Below are 20687 nucleotides of genomic sequence, written 5' to 3'. Positions count from 1 at the left end.
CCTATTGTTGTTGTGAACTTCTTGCACACATATAGATGATAGTGGTAAATTACAATGTGTTCTCTTGAGGTTTGTCATAATTATAAATATTTTTTTGTTGCGTGAAGTATTATAAACCCTTTTGGAATTAACGGCTGTATAACAATACTCTTTTTGTGTCACAAAGGTGTATTTGTAATTTTTTAACAATAAGATGGTATTTATAATTAAGACAAATTTTAGAGAGCCTGTTGTGGTTTACTCTGGTTTAAAATGTGAAGAGTGTGCAACTGCTCGCTACTGAGCATATTCTGTATCTGGTGTAGCATGTACAAGAACTTAGAAAAACATGTATGGATCTGGTAGAATTAGAATGATAGAAGCCAGTGGATGTTGATGTCTTGACTATTGATGATGCTGATGATATTCATCAAGTTTTAACTTCTCTTAGCTTCTTAAATGTGAAATTTTTTAACTAAGGATGTTAATCATGTTGATCATATTTTTTATTTAGGTGTTAATTATATCGATATTCTCTCTAAAAATATGAAATTATATATTTTCTCAAAAGATTTAAAAATTATATTTAAATCATTTTCAAAAATTAAGGGCTTATATGTAAAACGACAACTTAGAGCAAAAACAAATTATTCTCTTGTGTAATTAACCTTTGGTTTTATGCTAAAAAATATTAATAATTTCACTTGCACTCTTAAATTTGTACAAGTATAAAATTAAGCTTGAGTTCATTTATTCTTATTTAGCCGATAAGTAGTATAGATTAAAGTATAAAATGAATTAAGAAACAATGCTCAAATTATTCAAAGTATTAAATTATACGGTAAATTACACTTAAACTCTCTGAAAATGAGAAATTTCACTTTTCCTCCAAAAAAATTTTGAAATTACATTTACATTCCTTCCAAAAAAATTTCAATTATACTCATTCTCATTCTGTTAGGCTTGGATGAAAAATGCCAATATTTAACAAAAAATATTGCGTAAATTTAAATTTTATACCTCATTTAACATTCTCATATATATTTTTGTACTTACAAATGGATGAAGTAATATATATACATATATATATATGTGTGTGTGTGTGTGTGTGTGTGTGTGTGTGTGTGTATGGGAGTGAGGTAAATATCATTACGCTTTTTCTCTATAAATACAAAATTATTGTATGAGATGTAAAATTAAAATTTATATAATTTTTTTGCCAATATCAGCATTTCTTGTCCAAACCCTAATGAAAGAGAGTCAGACATAAAGAGTGAATTTTTGGAGCGATACAAATGTAATTTTGATTTTTTCGAAAGAAAGTATAATTTTGTATGTTTAGAGCGCATCCAAATTTAATTAGCCCTAAATTTTATTTACACCAAAAGTTAAATCACCACAGCACAATAATAGTTATGACTATACTGAATAAGATAATGCGTTTGATAACTTGTAATTTGCAAACATTTTCTACTTCTACTAAATTAAGTTCTCCGAACTTCCTTAAAAATTTTGGGATCCTTAGGAGTTAGGTGGATGAGATTTAAAATGTATTTGCAATAATTTTTATTTTATAATAAAAATAAATTATAAATTAAGCAGTGATAAAAGTTGGGAGTGTTTGAAAAAAAAGTTAAAGTTGCAATATTTGAAAAACTATCTTAATATTTACAATTTTATGAATAAGCCGCAGAAATTGATAAAAAGTTTCTTAAATATTTTAATTTAAATCAGTTTAACTTAAACAACTTAAAATTATAAATTATTAGTTTATTTTTTAGAATTGACAAAATTACCCCAGTTATCTTGTAGCCAACACTTCCTCAAATTGGGCGCATAATAAAAACAAAAAATAAGAAAACACACCTAATTTCTTCTTGAAATTTTACGTCTCGTTTATTTTAATTTCCATATTGATTGGTTAAGCTCGAACGTTGCAGACCTACGATATGGGCAAGAATTATTGCCAAGGCATTTGGTGGGCTAAAATGCACGGCGGGAATTGGTTTCCAAGTAATTAGGTTGGAGCACATAGCGCGAGCCCAATCTTTTCTGACAGGTTCGTGGAATGTCACTCTCCTTTTCAGTTTTTGTAACAAAAAAATAAAAATAGAAAAATAAATCTATATTTAATTGAAAAGCTTCCATGTTCATCCTTTTCAAGTCATCCAAGTTTAGTGCATACCATCAACACTCTTTCTCTTCACGATTTCCCCAACTTCTCCCACTTTCCCTCTCATCTTCTAAGGCAAGACAACCACTTATAGGAGGAACCATAAGTTCATTTAAATTAATTATTTAGTTATATATATATAAAAGAAAAAATAATTATTTATTATATATTTTTTGTTGCCCTAAAAAAATTACTTACCTAACACCCTGTATTCTATTCATTTCTATAATGTACGTTTTTCAGCATAACTCTCCGATGTTCAAAATAGTCATAAGTTTCGAGATAATTTTGAATAGATGAGTTTCGATTGTGATTAGAATTGTCGATCTCCAAAATGGACGAGAGATATCTATGTATGAAGTTCTTAAATAAGATAAGAATAACAAAATTACCATTTCAGCCAGTATTTTAGTAGTTATGGTTGATTTTTCAAGGGTAAATGTGTAATTATAATTTTTTTCTTTTATTTGGTACCCCTTCAACTGCCATTGAGACATAGTCCTTTATTCACAACTAGCAAATGAAGCACGCCCGGTGTGGATCCAAAACTAAAATTATACTGCAATTGTTTAACAAAATAAAATTATACGATAATTTTTTTTATTGCATCGATAATACCTTAAGTTTGTTTTTCTATCTTTCTTTTTTTCAAATGCGATTTCTTCGTTTATATATTTTATTTTTATTTATAATACATTTGAAAATATAAAAGCTTATTTATTATATACATATAAAAAAAACGTGACGGAATGGATAGTTTATAAAGAACTTAGTCACACTCCTATCATAAACTTTTAATTATTAATAATTAATATATTAATTAATAATATCAAATATTGATGATTAACCAACAGCTATTATTACAATAGATCAACACTCATATATTGGTGGGATTTAAACCCGTAATTCATGATCATGAAATCTCAAATTTGCCGATTGAGTTAGGTCTCGTTTTTGACACATCCACCAATAGTTAATAAAAATTGGAAAAGTAGAAAGTTTTCTGTTAAAAATAATGAGTGGAATTAATGATTAAAATTATTTTTGACTTATATATGAAACTATCATATTGGGCCCTACCAACAGTGTGAGCCCACAAATCCATTAGTTTTAATGTGGGCCAGACTTATGGGCCCTCCTCCCACATGAGTTAGTTTCTTGATTTCCTTTTTTTTTTTTTCAATTATTATTTGTGATTGCCCTTTTTGAAATGATTGATCTCTAAATCAATCTACCTTTAGAATCCCATACTATTATTTCCTAATCTTAGCATCAAATGTCCATATTAAACTATGATATGGGCTCAACAAGTTATGATTTCCAAATTGGGCATTCAAAATTATTTAATATTAAATTCAATTATGATCATTTGAAATAATCTTCATTTTTAACAGTAATATATTACTTCAATCTGATCATGTTTGATCCAATTAAAACTCATTTGGGCAATTATCAGATCAAATTCAAACAAGCTTGAATAACAACATATTTTGCTCGACTTGATTCATTTATGTTTAATCCAGAGGTGATTGAATTAAAATTAATTTAATTTAATAGAAAAAAATATTCTAAACCCAAATATATTTAAAAGGGTTGGGACAAATTATCTAAATTTAATGTAAAAAAAAAAAAAAGGGAATCTAAAGCAAGGTGAAAAAAGCTTTTGTAAAAATTAAGAAAACATCATTATCACCAAGAATTCCTCCACCTTACCAACCACACTTTTTATTAATATCTCTATTGCCATTAATAACGCTTTCCTAAAGTCCAAAGCTTGGGACCAGCAACTTTACCTTCATCAATATCTAACTAACACTTTATTACCCCAAAATCGCTACTTCTTTTTGCAATCACCAAACCATCTTACGTCGCTTAGTTATAAATCTTATCCAGCATTAACTAATCTATACTATTATGAAACTGCAATTTGTGACAATACTATATTAATTTTTTTTATAAATATTTTATTTTTATTTATAATATATTTTAAAAATAAAAGATGATATATTATATTCACATAAAAATGACGTGTCACGACGATTAATCTATACTAATATATAAAGGCAAAAGCCATTTACACTTACATTAATGGTTAATGACACCGGCCCAATAATTATAATTATTATTTTTTATATAAAAGTGATTCTATATTATTTTATTATATTATTTTTTTTATATTTTAATTATAATATATTAATTTATATATATTATTTTTATTTATGATATATAAACATAAAAATTACGTGTTATGACGGGTAATAATTAATAAACTAAACCTAGTGCGTATATTAGAAATTACACGGGAATTTCCTTTTTCTTGGTTTAAAGAAAGACAAAAGTTAAGATAATAATAATGTAGGAAAATCCGACGTCAGCTACAACGGTACGATTCTCCGGCGATGTAATCGGCATCGTAGAAATCCAATCCTCAATCCTTCTCTGTATTTTTCCAATTTGTTTTTTGGAAAAAAAAAAAGAAAAATAATAATGTAATAATGTTTGTGGATTTTGAATGTTGGGGGTGGGGTGGGGTGGGGGGGTTTCTCTCTCTACACTCAAAAAAAAGGGAAAGGCTCCTCCTCCTCCGCATTTGCTTTTCTCTCTCTACACACAAATAAAAAAGGGGATTTGAATATAACACCTCAGTACCTCACTCACCTCCTACCTCCTCTCTCTCTCTCTCTCTCTCTCTCTCTCTCTCTGCTTCTGTAAGGTGAGGATCAGTTTTTGCCTTAATTCCAGTTACTACTCTCTCTCTCTAGCTCTCTTCACTTGAGTTTGGTATTGATGTCTTTTCTGCTTGTGCGGTTACAGGCATTGTTCTATGCGTTTGTGAGAAATACTGGATTTGAAGTTTGGTGCTGGCGGTGAATGAAGCTGTGCTAGTGTTTTTATTTATTTGTGTTTTTTCTCCTGGATTTGTTGTTTGTCGGTGGACTCGGAAGTGTGTTGTTCTGCTTTTGAGCTAGATCTGATCTCAGGAAGTATGTGTGGTGGTTTTATGTTCAGTTTCAATTTTTTGTTCTTTTTGGGTATGTTCTGGAAATTTTCGGCATAATTCTCATTGAATGTGCCATGGAAAACTTTTCTGTTGATTGGTTTTTGGTGTCTGGTGTTGTTTAGTGAATGTTCGAAAGTTAGAATTTGGTCGGTTTCATTTTGGTTGGCTCTTTCAAGCATCAAATATTTATTCGGAAATGCGGAATTTGATTGGCAGCGTTCATTTTAGTTTTGTGTGGTGCTTTCAATTTTATCAAAGTGTGTCTGGTCATACAAACACATTTACACGATTCTTTGGATATTAGTGTTTGAGTGATAATTAATGGATGGATGAATGTGTCTGTATAGCAGGTTGCCTTAATTATGTGGAGCTCTAGTTCGGAATGATAAAGGCTTAAGAGACTCAGGTAATGATGCATTTCTTTCTTCATTCGGTGGCTGTAAAATTTGGAGGCGGATTTAAAGTGAAATAGCAAACAAGCTTGTTGAACTAATTCTAGTTTCTTTGATTAGTATTGTGTCTTCAGAATAAACTGGTGAAGATGGAGGCAGCAATAGATGCCAATGCTCCGCTCAATTATGCTGAGTTCCACATTTTCCCAAGCCAAAATAGGTTATAACTCTATAAAGCTTATCACTTTATTTCTTGCAAATATGTCGGACATTGTGTTGCAGTATCTCTCATCTTTCTGTATCTTAATCTGTTTTACATTTCTGAAGTTTTTTAACACCATTTATGTTTCTTCTTTTAATGTACATTTTGCTTCATCCATTCTTGTGAGTAGAGAGTGATGTTCACAAAAAATTTCTTTGTAATACTCTCTGCATTTCTGCTTCATTCTTTCTGGAAAACTACCATCACGTGTAGAATTTACGTTCTCTAGACTATTGGTGATTTGAAGTCTCATTGCTTGTAGAATTGCCTCTAGATATTCTTGATTTTGATAATTAGTTTTATGCCATTCTGCCATTGGTGGCCTTTATTATCTTAATAATTATTGTTGTTATTTATTTATTTGATTCTTTTGGTTCTTTATTAAGGTATGAGGCGTACGTAAGTTACATGAACAAGAAAGAGAGAGTGACATCTGGACTTCTGGAGCATCTTTTACTGCATTCTGCTGAACTCAAAGCTATGAATTCAGAAAGATCCAATGCCAAGTATAAACTTAGCCCTCCAGATGATTCACATGATGTCAAATGGTTTACAAAATCCACATTAATAAGGTTGAGCAGACATTCTAGTTTTTGCTGGTTTGCTTTTGTTAGAGAGAGTCTGGTGGTTCTTATATTCCCTTTATTGTAAATTTATTTTCATAAAACAGGTTTCTGCATATAATTGGTTCAGCAAACATATTGGATATTACCAATTCGTTGAGAAATGAGATATCTCAGCTAGAGGAAGCCCGCAGCTTTCATCTTTCTCTATATGCGAAGGTAAGACGATTTCATCTTATTCTATGCGCAAGTTAAAGTCAGTTTTCCACCTTGAGTTGAACTCTAAGTATTAAAAATGATTAATTTTCTTTCGTCAGGGTATAGAGTATCAGCTACAGAGTGGGGAATCTGGTTAGTGTCTGCATATCTAGTTATATGATTAGTAGCTGTTTCTGACTTTATTCATGTGCTCTTGCCAAAGAAAGAAAACCTAGCCGAAGTGATTAAAAAAATCTTACCATTGTTGTGCCAATTTAATTTGTTCACTTTTTGCTTCTGGCAGATGGCAACTACTCTAATGGTTCGGGCTCAACTCCAAGAGTAAGTTGGTGTTTGTTTTCTATTTTTCCCTGCTTTGTTTGCCTTACAGAAAGCTGTTTCAATATACTATTTTAACTGCATCTACCGTTAATGGATTGTCTGCAGACTGAAGGCTCAGATTCTTCAAAGTATGTTACTCACTTTTCTGCCACTATGTAAAATTCCAAGATAGCATATTCTGTTCTTTTACTGTTGGTTGCCTACAGGAATGAATTGCTGCGGGCCATGGACTTAAGACTCACTGCATTGGGAGGAGAACTGACCAATGCTTTTGACCAGGCTGCTGGTTCTAGGTATTCTGTGGAAGAGATGACTGATATAGAGAAGTTCTCGCAACATCTTGGATCTGGAGACTTGAGGTATACCTGGATGTAAAACAGAAAGGATCAATATTGTTCCAATTAGAAGCATTGTCCTAACTTTGTCAGAGAAATCTAGTCTTAATGATTACCAATTGTCATGTATGTTTGTTCCAGTGATTCGTTGCGCAAGTACATAGAAGTGAGACAAGGAACTGAGGCTGTTGAAAATTCCAGCAGCAAACAGGTGTCGGAGAGTGACGGAGTCGGTTCAAAAGTGGGGAATAACAATACCACCAAATCATTATCTTCAGAGACACAAGTAAGATATGGTGTCTCTCCAGCCAAAGTTGCACAGGTAGAGAGGCAAAGCTCTACAGAAAGTGATGAATCTTCTTTCTCAAGTGAGGAAGAGCAACCGTCTGCCGAACGAAGTCGCACTCTCATAAGATCTGCTTCACCTAGGAGGTCAGCATCTCCAATGCGGAGGATACAAATTGGACGATCTGGATCTCGAAGGTCTACTGCAATAACTATTAAGAGTCTGAATCACTTTCCTGCCAGAGAAAGATCAACTCTGCCTAAAGATCCAGCTGCAAATGATAGTGATGAAGAAGGATCTGAGCAAGCACCAAAAAAACCTGAAAACAACGTGAGGAGAATGAGTGTTCAAGATGCAATAAATCTGTTTGAAAGCAAACAGAGGGATCAAATAGTGGATATTCAGAAGGCAAGGTCATTGTTGAGTGCATCTATTGGTGCAAATAAATCTGTACTCAGAAGATGGAGTAGCGGAATGGGTGAAGATTCTTCACATTGTCCACAAGAAAGTTTTGCTGAGGATGCTGTTACTGAGCAAAATAGCGCTGAAAGTAGGGAAATTGAAAATAATTCACCAGAATCTGAGGCTGGGCCTGGTGTTGCTTCACAAGTATATCCTATTGAGCCTTGTGGAGCAGATGCCAAAATAGACTCACCTGAAAAAGGAGCATGTAGTCCAGTAGTTATGCAAGAGGAAATCCTTCCAACTGAATCAACTGATGTTGGTGACAAGTTAACTGCCTCAGCCGAGTGGAGCCGTCAAAAGGAAGCAGAACTAAATGAGCTGCTGACGAAGATGATGGAAACTAAGCCTGTGAAAAGCCGGACTGTTGTGCCTGCTAGCAGCAAAAGACAGAGCTTGCCTTCTGAGCATAGAGGCAACTTTTATGATCAATACAAGGAGAGGAGGGATGAGAAACTTCGGGGAGAAGCTGCTAGAAAAAAAACAGAGAAAGACAAACAATTGAAAGCAATGCAACAAATATTTGATGCCAAGAAATCACAATTGACCTCAGGAAATGCAAGTGATGCTGGTAAAAAACATACCATGAAGAAGATGCAGAAACCACAAAAGAGTGTAGCTCAACCTGCAATTCCTAAGACTGAAAGTCCGAGACTTGGCGTTGTTAAGAAAGCACCTCCAAGAGCATCTTCTGTGCCCGCGACACGCAAATCGTGGCCATCGGCGCCATCACCGAGAGCTCCAGAGCCATCACCTGCTAAAGCCCGTGCTGCATCTTCTACTGGTGCAACTCCAACTCGTAGAAGATCACAGCCTACACCATCAGTTTCTCGACCCAGCCCGAAGGAAGAGACATCACAAACCCGAGCTAAGACGGTAAATTCGAATAAGAACGATAGCAAGAAAAGCCTGAGAACTGCTACTGAAAATCAACAGCAGTCTGTGACAAAGCCTAGGAAAACCCCAAAAAGCAAAGTCATAACTGCCCCTGAAGATCTTGCTTCTGCAACAAAACCTAGCTTATACAGCAAGGTTACTAAGAAGAGCAGTGTGGTACCACTGGAATCAAAGACTTCTCTTCGAAGAGGTTCTGGAACTATCAACAGTGCTAGTTCAGTTGTGAAGAAAAAAAAATCTTCTACTCAGCCTCAGGAACCATCGAGGAAGCCTGAAGATCTGACCCTGGATGAGGAAAGTTTAACAGTTTCTAGTTCTGATGTAGTGATTCAGAATGAACAGAGGGAAACTGGAGAGTGCAAAATCCACACAGGTATGGAATCTGAGACTGCCATGAGAAGCCCCAAGAAATATGAGGACAAGGAGGGCTTTAGTCAAGTTGACCCCCCAACAGAAGATGGTATGGACAAGGTGATAGAGCCTGAATTAAAAGCTGAGGCTGAAGAAGAATCCACCATCTCACCCTCAGCGTGGGTAGAAATGGAGGAGCATGAAGATGACCCGGTTACTTCTGGGGCCACTGCTTCCCAAATGGTGGGTTCACCAGCCTATATAGCCCCAGTTGAAGCGTCAAGTCCTCGAGTTCGTAATTCTCTGTCACAAATGCTTCTTGAGGAGAGCACCGAATCTGATGTCATTGCCTGGGGCAACGCTGAAAATCCTCCACCGATGGTCTATCAGAAAGATGCTCCCAAAGGATTAAAGAGGCTACTAAAATTTGCTCGAAAGAGCAAGAATGACGCAAATTCAACTGGTTGGTCTAGCCCATCTGTGTTTTCTGAAGGAGAAGATGATACTGAGGATTCCAAATTTGTAAATAAGAGAAATGCTGAAAATCTACTGCGCAAAGCAACCCTTCATTCCAAGAACAACAGCCACCAGAAAGTTTCCAATGATTATGAACACCCTGGTACTGTTCTTGAGCTAAAGCTCATAATCATTGTCAGTAAACAAACTAATTTTATCAGTATAAAACTGGACTGGTAGTTGTTGATGACAACTCTTCCCATCACCCAGCTCCCACACCTTGGAATCCAGAGCAAAATAATAACTGAGAAATTTAACCAGCCGACTTGTAAAAATTAATCCACTTGTTGATGAATTTAGTGTTGCATGCTATCTTGTTAATGAATTTAAAGTTTCATATGTTGATTGATGAAACAAATTGTGTTTCAGCTCAAGCAAATATCAGTAAGTTCAGTGCTCAGAGTTTATCCCAGCAGTTACAGGACGGCCATGTTTCAGCTCCCATGATCACAACCAAAGGTGAATTGGGTTTTGCTCTTTGCTTCCGCTTCCTTAATCCTTATGCTACATCTTCTTTGACTGTCTCTTGATTGAATATCGTCTTCTACTTTGTCTTTCAGCAACAAGGTCATTCTTCTCTCTTTCAGCATTTAAAGGCAGCAAATAGGAGATGGATCCAAGACAGAAATTAACGTTGTATGCTCAGCCTGGAACTCTACCTCAGCATGTGACCTGCTACTAGTGCATTTTGTTTGAAGCCAGCGCTGACTTGTATTTCTTTTTCCGTCAGGCGCTCGAGAGTTTTGTGCTCCAAACAAAATGGACTATCCTCCTGCTGCAGCAGATCAGTGAAGACCAGGTATATCTGTAGATTTAGCATCTGATTTGTTTCAATGCACAAATCGATTATAGCATGTGACAAGAAGGATAGAAATTTTAGCAACTTCTGCCGATGCAATTCCCAGAATTTTTGTATTTTATCTGTCTTCTTTGTATCAAATTCTGTAATGATTCAAAGTTTGTTTTACACATCCATTACTTTCTGGCTTTCTGGATGTTCTGTTGGAATTACAATTTGACACATTAACCATGGAATTTGGCCGCTGAATATCCAGTAATCTGAATAAATTAAAGGGTAAATTTGAATATTTAAAAATTGATACAAAAACAGAGTTCTCTTTTATATCAGTATAAATAATTATTGAGATTACTGCCCATTAGTGTAAGCAACAAGATGCTACAGCTATATTGAATACATAGAATCATAAGATGATTGATATATACCACATGCTCAGGTAAGAATTTTCTAGTCCTATTTCATTGTTTTCTTCATGTTAAATTGATGAGCATCCAAGACCTTTTGCCTGCCGCATGATATTTGATCTTCGTCTATTAGTGTTGCTTAGATGGGACTTGGGAGGTATCTTTATTTTCATCTTTTTAGCCAAAGAATGTGGAATTGTAATTGTTTGCCACATTTTAATGGTTCCAAGACATTGCCATAGTGTTAATAGTTTCAATAAATTTATTTTCAATATGCTCTAGAAAAGTATAAACAATAAAAATTCTCAAAAATAATAAAAAAACAAATTATAGATCTACTAAAAAGAATAGTAATAACCAGCATTGAAATTTATTTAGCTTTCCAATATCATTAGCTATACCTAGCCCTATTTCATGTCCTAAAATTTTGAAAAAAATTGTCATTTTCCGTATCTATATTGTATCATCTCCATTCCATACATCATATGTTGGTGTGTAATGTAACATTAGGGTTGTAGTTGATTTACAACTAATCCACTTGGAAGCAGCAAATTTACGGAAAAGTAAACCTAATTTTACTCTACATAATTTTGTTTGCACAAATTGACTGAGATCATAAATATAAATCCTGAAATAATAACAATAATTAGATTTTCAACCAAATCATAATAATTATTAGAGTAAATTACAATAATTCCCTAAAATTTAGTATAATTACAAGTACCCTTCATATAGAAAATTTTGAGGAATCATTAAAAAAAGTATTTAATTAGTTCATACAAAAATTAATAAAATTTTAAAAGTAAATAAAATTATTATTGATAGTCTATAAGAACATTTTAATAAGTTCATCACAAAAATGAATAAAAACTTAATGAGATATTGAGATACGTCAATTTCATTCGACCAATCGCAAAAAACCACCACCTCAATACATATCCGGAAATCCTGTTTCACCTAATCTAGGCAGATTTTCCGTCATATGAGGACCAAACTAAATCATACATCACCAAGCATTTCTGGTACTTATTCGCGTTACAAACTTTTCTATATATTCATTTAAACCAAGGAAATCATAATAAATTCTTATGTATTTTTAAGAATGTTCGCACAATAATCTAGAATTTAAATGTCGCTTCCATTGCTACATTACATCATCTTCACAAATTTAACAATCAGACCTTAACGAAAACACCGAATTCCCATCAATAATAACAGTATAGGTTACAATCTAATTTACTGATCTAAGTTGGAAAATCGTTACTAAACCAAGTTGCTGGATTCCCCTTCTTTCCTAGTGTAGACTCCAAAAACCCAGAATTTAACAAAGCCTCGCAAAAAGCCATGTGGTCCAGGGATAAAGTCTTAAAGTGAAAAGCATGAAGTGACTTTCTTACTCAAACACGTTTCCCTGCTTCTCTCTTAAGGTATCGCAAATATGGGAACATGATGTCCGCATGAGATCCATAATATCGTGAAAATATTGCAACGATTTGATTCGTGTTGTCTGCAGTACTTTTCTGACCCATGGATAGCTGAATAGAGGATAGTTTAATCAACTCATTTCCAATGACGATGTGGTCTTCACCATAGAGCTTTTCCAGGATCTGTTGGCAAAAAACTTGTCATAGTTGAATTGGGATTTTGCAAGAAGGGCAGTTAACATGTAATTAAATCAAATCTCAAGATATGATGTTGTAATTATCTCTGAGAATAAAAAGCATCTAACCAGTTTTAGCAATTCAAATATATCTTAAGTATGTTCCGGGAGAGCAGTTACCCAACATGAAGAAATCCTCAAGAGTTATGTTTTGATATGGTCTTGGGTTCTCTATCACACAGCATGTATCAGACAAAAACCTAAAAAATTCTTTACTTGCTTGTAACCACTTAATTTCCTAGTCAGCTTATAATAGAAGCCCAAAGTAAAATGACGCAGAGAAGATATCAAAGAGTTTGTTGCTTTTCCCAAAAATCCTCATATATAAGGGGCAGAACATGATATTATTTGCTGGAAAAGCAGACGCACTCCAAATGAGAGATATTTCCAGCTGAACATGATTCTGTTTAGGGGTTTTAAGTCCACTTGTAACAAGATCCCGCTAGAGAATTGATAGGTGTATTACAATCCAAGGCTTGTGGTAGCTTGAAAATCAAAGCTTACCTTAATTGAAGCCAGGCAATGGGCCATCGCAGCTTGAATTTCACCGGTAGAACAAAATGCTTGTGCAATATTATCTTCCACCTGACAACATCAATTGTATCATTGAAGACTTGTTCACTCTGATCCTTTCTATATAAGAGAAATAAGGCAACGCATGCTGCATATCATATCAATATCGCAAAAGAGAAGGTAAGACCAATAGGAAGCCATGAACTACCTCAGCAATTCTCTTGTTGAAAGGATGCAATAGTGTTCTTAAAATGTCAATAGATTTCAAAGCATCCATAATTAAAGTAGTTGGGGTTTCACAAGAAGCTAGTGCATCCTGCAATCTGAACAGTGAAATGGATCAATGAAATGCACAGTTTTAAATGCTCTTATGGACAAATAAAAACATGACAAAATACAATGTAATACAAAATCAAAGAAAACTTGGTCATGTCACTCATTTGCTTATGCATGTAATAGAAATCACAAGAGGAGTGCCATAGCAAGATCTTAATATGTAGAAAAAAGTTGTTGGTGGCACAAATATTGCAAAAGCTTTTGAGTTTCTCAGTATAAAGAAATTTCAGTAGTAAATTGAAGCAGCACTACCTTTTAATGCAAATCTCAGCTTTGGTGATTGTTTCTTGTGAAGCTTCAAGATCACAAAGAGAGCCGCAACTCAAACAATAGCCTGGCTCAAAACAGCAACTGTAATCAGTTTGCTCAAACAGGCGACTGGCCACTCTCCCGATGTTATCATCATGAAGCATATCCTTGAATAAGTACACACAGAGCAAAAGTAAGATGTGAGAGATAAATTTGTTCACAATTGTTATGTGAAGGCAAGGTGATTCTTTCATGTCATTTCTAGTTTATATTATCAACTTCACGAAGTAAAGGAAAATGGTACGGCGGTAATAAGTAGGTTCCTACCAAATTTATAGGAACTAAGTGTTCATATGAAGAGTATAGCAGAACATGAGATGCATGAACTTTAAAGCTGCTTTGCTTGTACATGCACACTAAATAGTGATATTGTTTCAACTTTCATCCAAATGTAAGAATGAATCTGCTAGATGTTCTTAAACCTTTGTGGATTACATGTTCAATTATGGAAATTTCTTCAACTTAGAAAAATTGAACTTACAGTATAATACCTGTAAAGAATTTGGTCCTTTGACATGTTTGAGTTTTTCTCTCTCATATTTTGCAATACAACTGTCCATTACTACTCCAAAACAATTTGATCTATTACAGTGATACCCAGAATGGACAAGATCAGATAGATTCACTTGAGAACAACCGCTACACTGACATATAAATGAGTATCGATCTTCCAAAAACTTGCGTCGCTCACTGCAATCCCACTGTCCCACCTGTCACCAGTAATATATTGCTTAGAACAATAACTTTCTTCCCCACTTATTGTGTAGAATGAGTAGCTTGATTGTGTTCTCCAAGTATTCTATAGAGAACTTCCAAATGTTATGCAGACTGGTTAAGCAATTCATCCATAATAGAATAATCATTATAAGTCCGGTTGTATCATATAAAATTCATTGACCTTTTTCCGTAACTATACCATAGATCTGACTACCTGAGGGCCATAGGAGAGCTCCAGTTCAGATCCTGCTGCAACATGTTCCGTTGCTCGTATGAAGAGAGTACGTGAAAGGAAATACGCATGAGCATTCGGCTGGCAAGAATGGTTGAAGAAACTCCCACCAGAATACACGGCTTGAGCCACTTGAACCTATAAAAATATCTCACACAGGTTCAGGACATTAAAAAATTACCATTATTTTTTAGATCAAATTGAAGTAGAGAAAAACCCATGTGTTTTAGTTACATAAAAGCTATTACAAAACTTTGAATAATAAAAGCATCAAGTTTCTCCAACATGAAAGGAACTACATCAAAGGTAACAGGAATCCGGTCTGTCCGTCTAGTCATATAATAAAATGACAATTTTATTGAGCTCCAGGAAATGCTTCCTTATTAGATAGTGCAATATGCAAAAACAAAATCAAACATGTCTGATTTGCATCCTAGACGCAACTTCTATGATTATTCATAGAAAGATTAACACATGTTATAACCACCTGACTTGAAGTTACGGGCCAAAATAAACTAGCCAATGCCTTGAATTGATATCTCACAATATATCTAATGATCAGAAGCTGCATCAAGATGGACAAAAGTGATTTTATTTGCATCTTTACTCCTAGAACTAAAATGCGTTATGAAGCGTTCCACACATGTACTCAAATGCATTATGAAGTGCTCCGCACTTATATCAACTCAATCTTTTATTTTCTCAACGAGGGTGATCTTGCACTGTTATCTGAAAACACAACTAGCGATGCAACTGTGCGTTACGCGTAATATGTGGAAGTATCAACGGAATTTCATAGAGTCATTTGGTTTGAATGCTACATGAAGAACATAAGCCAGATGACGGAACAGGAAGACCAATATAATAGAAATGCACTATGCATACAAGAATACTCACTATGTTTAATAATAATGTCAAATTGCTGGCTATATTGATATTTTGAGGATGGTTCAACCTGAATATTTAAATATTTCCACAGTAACTAATACCTGTTCCACCGAACTTGTTGCATCATAATCTAGGGGCTGCTTTCCATCAGAGTATTTCATACGGACAACTGCCATAGAATTGACCCGAATTTGAGAGAGAAGCATGATAATCTGCACTGCCAAAAAATTAAAAATTAAATAAGAAATAAGATTGCTGATGTAAGGAGAACAAATAACAAGATGAATACTGTATCATAACAATTTGAAATGATACAGAAACAGAGATTTTGGAGCCTATAGAATTACAACTGCAGCTTTTCATAATTATCGAGCAGTGTAACTTACCTCTGAAGTTATCTCCGAGTTTAAAGGAAGTCTGGTGGCGAGGACTTGCTGAAGACAGCACATCAGAATCATAGAATACACATGAAACTCCAATTTGCTATCAGATGAAAGTTGTCCATAATTCTGACAAAGATCCTAGAGATAACCAGTGTTGTCAGCTTGGAGCAAAATACATTAACTAATGGAGCTGATATAGAAGCAAAAGCAAAATATTAAAAAACTTACTAGAATTCCGTGATATTTAGGCTGAACTCCACCACGACTCTGTTGTTGTATATGCTTCACAAGGATACGGCCAGCCAGAATCACATCAGATGGCAAAACTGCAGGCCAGTTCACACCTAGACACTCATGTCTATGTTCAGCATGTTCAAAGTTTGAACTCGAAATGCCAGGTGAAGTCACATTTCTTATATATTGTTCAAGAACATCGGACAAGTCTTCTGGAAATTCATATTTGCTCTTATAGTTTGAAAAATCTTGTCCTCCAGCTTGCAGTTGACATTTTAGAGAGCAGTATAATGGAATTGAACATGACATACAGGGCACTGTATCTGCTGGTAGTTCATTGAAGCAGAAAGCACAATGAGTTTCCCGACAATGCTTCAATATAATCTGCACCATTCACCAAATTAAAGACTTCTGCATCTTCAAAACTCAGCAGGTTTTTGCCTACGCTGCCGTTGAACTTAACAATTGCAATGATGATTTTGGTGGAAGACAGTGAATAACAATCATGCCAAGATATTCTAAGATTCACCAATAATTTGAAGCGGAAGCACATATTATTTTTTACACAATTCAGAACAGGAAATCCATTAGATGAGCAAAAGGACAGCAGCAACTACGCTTTATTAAGGAATAAGTGGACATGATCAAAGTAGTAAAATATTGCTTAAAGCTAAGAAAATAAAAAAGTTTACTTCATACCGCAGCATAAGGATCTTCCTTATGAATTAGAGAAGCCAGAGGAACGTCAGTACAAGAAGTCATTCCCCTCCCTTTAGTTGGTATTGGGACACACTGGAGTTCCACTTGAAGTTGCTCATCTGTCACATAAGACCTACAATATAAGACATCATGCAAGGAAAAAACACTTGTTACAGGAAAGCAAAATATCAAAGAAACAAGGTGCACACAATAAAAAATGCATTGGTTTAATGGTTCAACTCAAAATTAACTTGTTACGACCAATGCATAGTCAGCTAAAGACACAAGCAACAATAGTCAAGAAAAAAGATTGATCGAACAGTATGATAGTTAATGAGCCTTAGATAAGTGAGAAAACAAACTTCTCCAAATCCGTGACTGAACCCCACAGCAGCAAATGAGCAACCCTGCTAATCTCACTAAAACTTAACCATGTCAATTGTGTGTAATGAGAGATCAGTTTGGATGATTTGAACCAATGACTGGTTCAACCAACTCAACTGATTTCTTGCATTAACACTTCAATCTTTTGCAATTTATTAAATAACAACTAATATTGATATTCTATGGTAAATATTTGACTAGAATATAATATTTTTTATTTATAGACATCCTCAGGACCAAAGCTGTCAACCACTAGACGCCCCCCTTACATGGAACCATTAAACAGTTTGATTAACAAGAGCCTTTACTAAAAGAAAATATTAAATAGAGACTAGGATGATAGATTTATTAATCGCAGAATAAGAAAGACGAAATACAGGAAAAATGTCATATTAGTGGTACAATTGACATGCGTCAGCAGCACAAAGGTATTGCAATTGGAGATTATAAATAAATATTAGGAAAACAGATCGAGTTCATAAATATATATATATATATATATATGTAAGACGAAATATAGAAATGAAGATGATGTCGAGAAAAACCTGATCTGTCATCATTTGGTTGTTCCATAGCACTACTTCTCGGCCTGAATTGATCATGTAACATGTTTAGTTCACTTTCTATCTGCCTTTTACCACTCAGAGATGTCTCTATCTTTAGGGAAACAGTCAAATCACTAATAGCATCTTTGTAGTTGCTCAATGATAAATTTGCCTTGGCTCTTCTAAACCATGCCTACAGTAAGATGTAAATTTGGAATTTTAGTTAAGATACGAAATGGTAGAAACTTGAAAGTAGGATAATGAGATGGAATTCTCTTCTTTCTCAATTTGGCATATCTCTTATTACCACTTCCTGATGCTACGCAAGGCCAAGAAACTCATGTAAGTTAATTTGTACAAATGAGCAAGTGTGAATAGTACATGCTAAAATCACGAGTTTTCAGTCAAAATAATGAGAAGATCATGGTTAGACAAACAGCAGATAAGCCTTTTCGAAGGTAGCAAAAGATTTTCTGCACAACTACACATACGATAATTGAATAATATTACAAATCCTTTCGGGATCCAAAAATATCATCAATTTCAGCGAAATAGGAGAAGATAGATGATGGAACTAATACTTCACCTTTGCATAGCCAGGGGATAGTATGAGAGCCCGGCTGCAGTCTTGCAGACTTTCCAGAAAGAATCCCAATTTCTGGAGATAAATCACATGAAAAAGAAATGAACAGAGAAAAAGCTAGTCAAAGTATGCATCAAACAAATCAATATCTTAATAACACAATCCCAAAAGCCAACAAGCTAACGGTCTACTACCAAAAGCCTTCCATATAAATCCAAATATTCCACAGGCTAAAAATAAACATTTTTCCATTCATGAAAACTTTTGCATTATTACTGCTCAGCATGAAAAGCCCTGAGAACAATCTCAAGCTAAAACTCACATGCAACGAGGAAGCACGGTTAAGGTAAAGTGTTGCAAGTAGATTTTTCTCCTTATCTTCAACATCCGGTGGAGCCATGCGCAGTGCCTGTTTTTCAGTTTGAACAAAGAACTTCGGAATAAATATGCAGACATAGACTTGAAGCCACATCTACTGACTGATTCCATTCAGTAATCAACATAAACAATGCCATCAAGTACAACTACTATTCTTCAAACATAATCCAACATCAGAGCAAGACACGAAATTAAACTAAAATACGAACTCAAGAAACTAACTGTCCTTCCTTCTTTCGTTTCAACCTGAGAATAGAACCGCAAAGCATTTGAATAATCCCCTTTGGCAAAGCACTCATTGCCTTTGGCCTTGGCTTCCATCGCAGCTTCCTTATTCTTTCCGCACAGCGCCATTTCAGGGTCCGTCAAATCCCTAACCATCTGCAAACAATCGACCAAAATCAGGAGAACAAAAATATATAAATTCAACAAAAAAATCACCCATTCACTATATCAAAGTTGTACCTGGTGAAAGAGGGGCAAGTTTTGGAAGAACTGGAGGAGCGAAGAGCAAGTGGAGTGGAGGTCGTTGGCCGTGCTTTCAGCAATTTTCCGCTTTAGGGTTTCAGGGATTGCAGATTTCAGCTTCTCCATGCTCGGCTAAGCGTTGGGGAATTTGGGGGTGTACGTGAACGACGAGCAGAGTGAACTCCAACGTTGGTGGGTGATTATAGAGGTTTATGACAATCGCATCTGTGACTTAAGTCACTAGCACTTAATTATTATTAATTAAAATAAATCAACATGTATTATTAATTAAAATAATAATTAAAAAAAATCAACATGTATTATTAATTAAAATAAATTAATATGTATTATTAATTAAAATAAATTAATTATAATTATTTTTGTAAAAATAACTTGACACGAATTAAAATCCACTATCATAATATTACAACTAAATTAGACTTCATTCGTAGGTTAAGTACCCATATGAAAATAGGAAATTATGCTTATTGTTTATCCGGACCCATCAATGCCATCCTTTAATTACAGTATCCAACTATTTTTTATACGTATCGATTTTTTTAACGGGTAAATTAAAAAAATTTATTAATTTTTTCGTACTATAATAATTGGTGGGTAGGTTGTGATCGTGGGACAATATATCTATATTAGCCCACTGGAAGACCTCATCGTAGCATTTCACGAAAAAAATATTCTCAATTTTGATGTTCACAGTCTAGCAACCATTTCCAACTGAGCTTGTGTACACCTGCTCCACACTGACTGGTCGGCACCATGCAGTACATCGAGAAAATAATCTAACAGTCCTAACACATAATCATAAGACCCCAGTCATACCACGAACTAGGTGACAAATAGGTCCTATGACTTTTAATTTTTTGTAATTTTGGTCAATTAAAATGACAAATGAGAACAATAGCCCTAAATTATAAAAAGCACATATTGGGCGATAATATGCTTTTTTCTGACAATATTTGTAAATTTAAAAAATTTAAGAATCAAAATTACAAAAGAATTATAGGACCTATTTATTATTTTAAAAAGATAAAAGACTAATTACTAAAATACAAAAGATAAAGAACGAAAATTGATTTAATTGGATTTTTAGATGATTATTTATGTGTTTTCCACCCCCTTCTAGATCAATAAAATCATGGATAAATTTTAGTACATTGATTGTTCTTAATCCAGTTAATTAATTAAGTACTATTTGCAGTTTTTCTCTGTATAACTAGTGGTTATGCCACGTTGTTCCTACGTGCATATAATAATAATTGTTTATATTTTAAACAAATTATAAACAATATTTAAATATATAAATTAATATATCACATTTTAATAAATAAATAAATAAATAAAATAAACTAATTTAGTGATATTATCAATATAAAAAAAATT

General features: G+C 34.2%; 2 protein-coding genes across 4 annotated transcripts; one reads left to right on the top strand and one right to left on the bottom strand.

Annotated features, from left to right (window-relative positions):
- The first annotated feature begins 4703 nt into the window (after positions 1-4703).
- Positions 4704-10744, top strand: LOC105160774 (uncharacterized). Of its 3 annotated transcripts, XM_011078254.3 has the most exons (14): positions 4704-4865; positions 4967-5136; positions 5504-5559; positions 5666-5765; positions 6194-6379; positions 6478-6589; positions 6688-6721; positions 6873-6910; positions 7016-7038; positions 7117-7269; positions 7387-9860; positions 10127-10216; positions 10318-10393; positions 10488-10744. In XM_011078254.3, the coding sequence occupies exons 4-13, from the start codon at positions 5695-5697 to the stop codon at positions 10362-10364; spliced, it is 3228 nt and encodes a 1075-aa protein (XP_011076556.1). In that variant the 5' UTR covers positions 4704-4865; positions 4967-5136; positions 5504-5559; positions 5666-5694; the 3' UTR covers positions 10365-10393; positions 10488-10744. The 3 variants fall into 3 exon arrangements, with proteins under 3 accessions (XP_011076556.1, XP_011076555.1, XP_011076557.1); XM_011078253.3 differs by having other exon boundaries at positions 10318-10744; XM_011078255.3 differs by having other exon boundaries at positions 5501-5559; positions 10318-10744.
- A 1251-nt stretch (positions 10745-11995) lies between these two features.
- Positions 11996-19498, bottom strand: TPR9 (Tetratricopeptide repeat (TPR)-like superfamily protein). The gene is made up of 15 exons (XM_011078252.3): positions 19287-19498; positions 19068-19202; positions 18766-18852; positions 18447-18518; positions 17861-18053; positions 16932-17050; positions 16227-16616; positions 16002-16136; positions 15717-15827; positions 14710-14865; positions 14270-14488; positions 13722-13885; positions 13342-13456; positions 13125-13205; positions 11996-12567 (listed from the first exon to the last, which is right to left on the bottom strand). The coding sequence occupies exons 1-15, from the start codon at positions 19413-19415 to the stop codon at positions 12358-12360; spliced, it is 2316 nt and encodes a 771-aa protein (XP_011076554.1). The 5' UTR covers positions 19416-19498; the 3' UTR covers positions 11996-12357.
- Between the last annotated feature and the right edge of the window lie 1189 nt (positions 19499-20687).

The sequence above is a fragment of the Sesamum indicum genome, linkage group LG4 (assembly GCF_026168435.1).
Source record: "Sesamum indicum cultivar Baizhima isolate 11 linkage group LG4, ASM2616843v1, whole genome shotgun sequence".
Taxonomy (NCBI): Eukaryota; Viridiplantae; Streptophyta; class Magnoliopsida; order Lamiales; family Pedaliaceae; genus Sesamum; species Sesamum indicum.
Note: the sequence above shows the minus strand (reverse complement) of the source record. Positions and strands in the feature narration are given on the sequence as shown.

Coding starts and splice junctions, on each gene's coding strand:
- LOC105160774 (XM_011078254.3), top strand. CDS start 5,695: ATGGAGGCAGCAATAGATGCCAATGCTCCGCTCAATTATGCTGAGTTC. Junction 6,380..6,477: donor ACAAAATCCACATTAATAAG/GTTGAGCAGACA, acceptor TTCATAAAACAG/GTTTCTGCATATAATTGGTT. Junction 6,911..7,015: donor GTTCGGGCTCAACTCCAAGA/GTAAGTTGGTGT, acceptor GATTGTCTGCAG/ACTGAAGGCTCAGATTCTTC.
- TPR9 (XM_011078252.3), bottom strand. CDS start 19,415: ATGGAGAAGCTGAAATCTGCAATCCCTGAAACCCTAAAGCGGAAAATT. Junction 13,886..14,269: donor AAGGACCAAATTCTTTACAG/GTATTATACTGT, acceptor TACTTATTCAAG/GATATGCTTCATGATGATAA. Junction 13,206..13,341: donor TCAACAAGAGAATTGCTGAG/GTAGTTCATGGC, acceptor TGATGTTGTCAG/GTGGAAGATAATATTGCACA.